This window comes from Sinocyclocheilus anshuiensis, unplaced genomic scaffold (genome assembly GCF_001515605.1).
Source record: "Sinocyclocheilus anshuiensis isolate Anshui unplaced genomic scaffold, SAMN03320099.WGS_v1.1 scaffold208, whole genome shotgun sequence".
In the NCBI taxonomy this organism is placed as follows: Eukaryota; Metazoa; Chordata; class Actinopteri; order Cypriniformes; family Cyprinidae; genus Sinocyclocheilus; species Sinocyclocheilus anshuiensis.
Window position 1 is genome coordinate 1,360,132 of NW_015557186.1, and position 5,475 is coordinate 1,365,606.

General features: G+C 33.2%; 1 protein-coding gene across 1 annotated transcript in view; it reads right to left on the bottom strand.

Moving 5' to 3' along the window:
* Nucleotides 1-4,022: 4,022 nt before the first annotated feature.
* Nucleotides 4,023-5,475, bottom strand: part of LOC107678713 (1-phosphatidylinositol 4,5-bisphosphate phosphodiesterase beta-2) — a 39,366-nt gene continuing 37,913 nt past the window's right edge. The window contains exon 31 of the mRNA XM_016474083.1: nt 4,023-4,431. Within this exon, the coding sequence (XP_016329569.1) occupies nt 4,261-4,431 (171 nt within the window). The 3' untranslated portion in view covers nt 4,023-4,260. The remainder of the gene's footprint in view (nt 4,432-5,475) is intronic.

The window sequence follows — 5,475 nt, forward strand, 5'->3', positions numbered from 1 at the left end:
GAAAGTCTGCAAGCGGAGTAATATTCTGCGGAGTAAATAGTTCTGTTATCACTAGAATATAACATGCCTGGAAAAGGCTCTCGGCCTATATATATATATATATATATGTATATGTGAATATGTATGTACAGTATATATATATATATATACTGTATTTTCTCTAAAAACATCAAACTGTTGGTTCTTGTGTCTTGTGAAACAATTGCATCATGCCAAGTTTGAGTCCGTACAAGAGCAATTGAGGTTTGAGTAAATGATTGCAGAATTCTCATATTTTGGGTGGCTATTCACAGTTATGATTAATCTACCGATTGATTAATTAATTATAGCATAGATAGTGAGACTTAAAAATGTGTAACTTCTAGTTCAGTCACTTTTTTGTGAATCCTGCAAATGTGCATTCAGAATGGGAAATTGTGACACGTAATGATGTGATTTGCTCATTGAGAACATGAGAACGGCTTGTGTTCAGAGTGAGAAGAGACACGAGTCACGGGCAGATGGGAGATCTCTCTGTGTGTGTGTGTGTGTGTGTGTGCAGAGCGATCAGACGGACATGCTAATTAGTTCATGACACACTCACCCCCTCTGTGCATGTGAATAACATGTGAAGGCCAAAGCCAACAGACCGACTGATAACACACACATTCCAGCACAAAACAGACTATCACTGCCTTCAACACACACACACACACAAAACACTGCTTACATTTATATTTTATTCTGTGATAATGCAGTTGCCCCTCCGCTAGATCCGCCCCTGCGTTGAGGAACAGTGAAAGTAAAGCTTCTGGAAACAAACGCTCCTCAAAAGATCCTGAGGATCAGATTTGAGACTCTAAAACATGATTGATGGAGAATCAAGTAAAGCCCAGCTGCTTCAGTCGAGAGAGCAAGCATAAGTTTCCAAACATAGCTATTGTCTTCTGTACTTTCTCGTTGCCGCTCACACATGCACCAGACTAGATGAAGTTTGTTGATGAGCATTTTATCTAACAGCGGGCAGGAGAACCCATCATGAGTCAGTGAAGATGCGAGTGTGAGTGTGTGAGGACATTCAACCACACATCAGTGTGTCAGAGTTCAGAAACACAATCAAACAATGTGTCAAAAATATGTGTGTGTGTGTGTGTGTGTGTATTTGTATATATGTAAAATGCATTTTTTTCTCTATTTGAAATGAAATACAACATGGATGTGATCTTAACAGATTTTACAATTTACACAGAGTAAAAAGAAACTATTAACGTATTGAGATACTATGTTTTATATTTATATATTTGTATTTATATATATGTTTGAGTAATTTTGTTATTAATTAATCATTTTTACGAGTTTTAACTAAATGAAAATGAGAAATGTTGCCTTGGCTGAGATAAAATAAGTTTACGTGTTTTTTAAAGTTAAAGTTTATTTTATTTCAATTGCAATTGAGATTTGAGTAAATGATTGCAGTATTCTCGTATTTTGGGTGGCTATTCACAGTTATGATTAATCTACCTATTAATTAATTAATTAGTTATGCATGCAAAGTATTCGGCTGGTCACAAAAAAATCGCAACATGTCAGCACCAACGAAGTGAACTGCTAAATATAACACAGAACATTATATTATACTTCGGATATGACTGGAGACATCATTAAAAAAACGTTAGTTATATTAGAATGTTTCAGTCAAAGTTTATTTTATTTCAAGTAAAGAAAATGTTTATTATTGTTGTTGTTGTTGTGTTTTTACTTTTTTTGTGTACATCAGGTTAAACTAAATGAAAACAAGAAATGTTGCCTTGGCAACTAGCTGCAATAAAATAATATAAAGTTTACCCTATTTAAAACATTTTATTTAAGTTTAAGAAAAGTTTTTCACAGATGTCTTTATAGTTTTACTGTAGGCTGAGTTAACTATAACAACCCTGTTTCTGCCAAAAATAAATATTCTGCCATCCAGAATCTATTCAGCTATTTTAAGACCCTCATTGAAATCTTAAAGGGGTCATATGATGCTGCTAAAAAGAACATTATTTTGTGTATTTGGTGTAATGAAATGTGTTTATGTGGTTTAAAGTAAAAAAAAAACACATTATTTTCCACATACTGTACATTATTGTTTCTCCTCTATGCCCCGCCTTTCTGAAACGCGTCGATTTTTACAAAACTCATCTGATTTGTAGTCGTGTCCTCTTTTGGAAGACCAAAGTAGTTTCGCTTTCACAACCAAAAACACGGCGGCCTAGCGTGAGCTGAGGCCGGGCTTGAGTGAGCAGAGGCAGCGGGGTTGAGAACGGTGCAGCCGGCGGATTCGACGAATCGGCAACCACATGTGACGACCCCGGGCTGGACTCCGCTTCGTCCACGGTGAAAGCCGATCTGGCGATCCACAGCGCGAAGTTGATGTATTTCCTCAGCGATCAGCTCTAGGCATGACGAAGCAGATATCGTCCTCTTTTGGAAGACCAAACAAAGTAGTTTCGCTTTCACAACTAAACACACAGCGTCTTCACGACATGGCTGCAGCAACAATACTACAGCGAGAATAAAAGTTACGCCTTCTTTCTTTGCGTGAACATTTGGGCGGCGTTATGCAAATCTTCCCACAGAGCGACGTAGATATGTGGGGGCGTGTTAGAACGAGCCGTTTTAGGTAGGTGTGGTTAACTCAACTTTTATAAAGAATATCTCTTTGGATTTGAGACTTTAGTCTTTGCAACTTTACAGATCTTCTTTATGCACCAAGAGCTTGTAACACTCCAAAGAGAAAGGAAAAAATGAAATCGCATCATATGACCCCTTTAACAGCTGTTAGAGGCGGAAAGTAGCACTCCACACGCTCTATACTTACATAATAAAATAATTTGCACTCACATCAGTATTTCATATTTATTTATTAGGTCAGTATATGTAATAAGCGAGATACAGTCAGTCGTGGTCTGGGTTTATTTAGTGATATTGACTGCCCAACTGTGAACTGTAAGAGTTATGTAGCACACAGTGCTTGCTGTCAATGCCAATGTGTTTTATGTTCATCTATCACCTCCACCAACAAAAAACTCCATAGTGCATCTCTCAGAAAAGTATATTTGTTTATGCACTGTAAAAAAATAAGTTGCTGCCTTAAATTTTCAAGTACAATCAACTTAGCTGTTTAAGTCATTTCAACTTAAATTACATTAAACTGGTTTAAAAAATGAGTTGAATTGAACAACTTATAAATTAAAGTTGAAAATTGCTTAACTTATTTTGATGAGCTGAAGTAATGTAAAAACACATGTTGTCATAACTTACTGGTCATATCATTTTTCACAGTTTCACAGTTTGGTCACTCAAATAAATGTCAATGACATATAGCCATAAATTACATTATTCTGATCCCTTAGACTTAACCTCCATGTAATAAACATGACATAAGTATAAATATTTGTGCGTGTGAGTATATGCATTACAGTACGACAATGGAGGGCAAAATGAGGAAATGTCAAAATGCAAAAAAAAAAAGCAACAAATCTTAGGGTTAATTTAATTTAAAATCATATTTCACTTCATAATAAGCAAAAAAATAAATCTAATAAAATCTCTCTCTCTCTATATATATATATTCATATTAATGGTCCTAAAACGGGCATAATTTTATCTAATAAAATAAAATAAACCAAAATAAGTATGAAGAATATATATATATATATATTAAAAAATCATATCATATAGCCGATGGATTATAAATATTTATTTTTGTTTTATAGTATTGAGAATTTGGTGAAAAAAATCTAAAATATAAGTCACAATGCAAAAAAAAAAATGAATGGTCCTAAAACATCCATAATTAAATTTTCTTAATGCAAAATGTAATTTATTTTTCCTTTTTATTTTGAAGTGAAATATGGCCCTGATGTGATCTTGACAGTTTTCATGATATTTTTTTAATTCAACACACTAATTTTCCAGGACTGTCACTAACGATTATTTCGGTAATCGAGTAATCGGTCGATTATTCTGACGATTAATCGAGTATTCGGATAATTATATAATTTTTTGTGGTAATTAGAATAGACCTTAAAATCGAGTACTCGAATTGAATCGAGGAATCGTGACAGCTCTATAATTTCCCCCTGATTTTTCGGATATGTTGAGTATTAATTCGCATTAAAGCAAACATGTCCTTAGTTTTGTCTTACCTAATGAAAAGAACACAGTGTATACTAAAATATAAACAAGTGTCAAATAAATCAAAATGGTAAATATTAAAGTCGAACTCCTGTTGTTCATTCATCCTACGAACACATGGCTGTACTGTCCGGTGTTTTCAGAGTGGTTCTCTCCGGCTTTCTCCACATGCTCTGGGAAATGCGGCTGGACGCAGGAGTTGACGGCCTCGGACAGGTCACCGGGCAAAGACCACATCTTCTTCGCGTGTTCGGCCACGGCGTCTTTATTCAGCTGCACACAGAAGGGAAGAAATGAGAGCAGCGGTCAGTGACACCAGTGAACGTCAACCTGATCTAAAGACGAACCTCACAACAACAGCAGCGTGTAACAACAAAACATAAGCAGTCACTACAGTGTCGCTATATTAATATTATTATTAACAGCTACAGTGCTAACAGTGGTTCTAGGTTTCTATGCAGTTGCTAGAGTGTTTCTAGTGGTTGCAGGTGCGTCCTTATTTCATCCAAGAATGAAAATTATGTCATCATTTTCTCACCCTCATGTTGTTTCTTCTGTTGAGAACTAAAGAAGACGGGAAACACACAGTTGCCGGTCGCCATTGACTTCTATAGTAGCAACTGTTTGGTTACCTGCATTCTTAATGTTGGGTTCAACAGAAGAGAGAATCTCATACAGGTTTAGAACAACATGAGGGAGTGTAAATGATGACAGAATTTCCTCAAAAGTCTGACCACTTAGTAAAGTAACAAAATATTCCTAAATACCTAAATCATATAAAATTTGTTTGAAATCAGAAATCTTATTTGAAAATGTATTTGAACTTTACATATTTATGATTTGATTAATTATTAAAAGTGTTTTATTTTGATAGTTTTGTTTTTAAATTATTTATAAATTAATTTTACATTTTTATGATTAGTAGTTGTATAATTTTCATTTTTGATTTTTAAAATTGCTAATTTATTTTAATTTTATATTTTTTGATTTAATTAATTATTAGCTTTTCATCAACTCAATGAAATAAAAATATTTTGAAACATTTAATTATTATGTATTTGAGTGTTTTATTTGGGATCGTTTATTATTTTTATATTATTTATTATTATTATTATTATTATTAATTTATTTATATTATTAATTCATTATTTGAAAGTTTTTTATTTTAATAGTTTTTGCTTTAAAATTTATATTTTAAATTTTGATGATTTGAATAATTAGTTTTTTATTTTTTAATGTTTAAAAGAAAAGAATTGAAATTAGAAATCTTTTTTTTTTTTTTTACTTTACATTTTTATGATTTGATTAATTATTAAA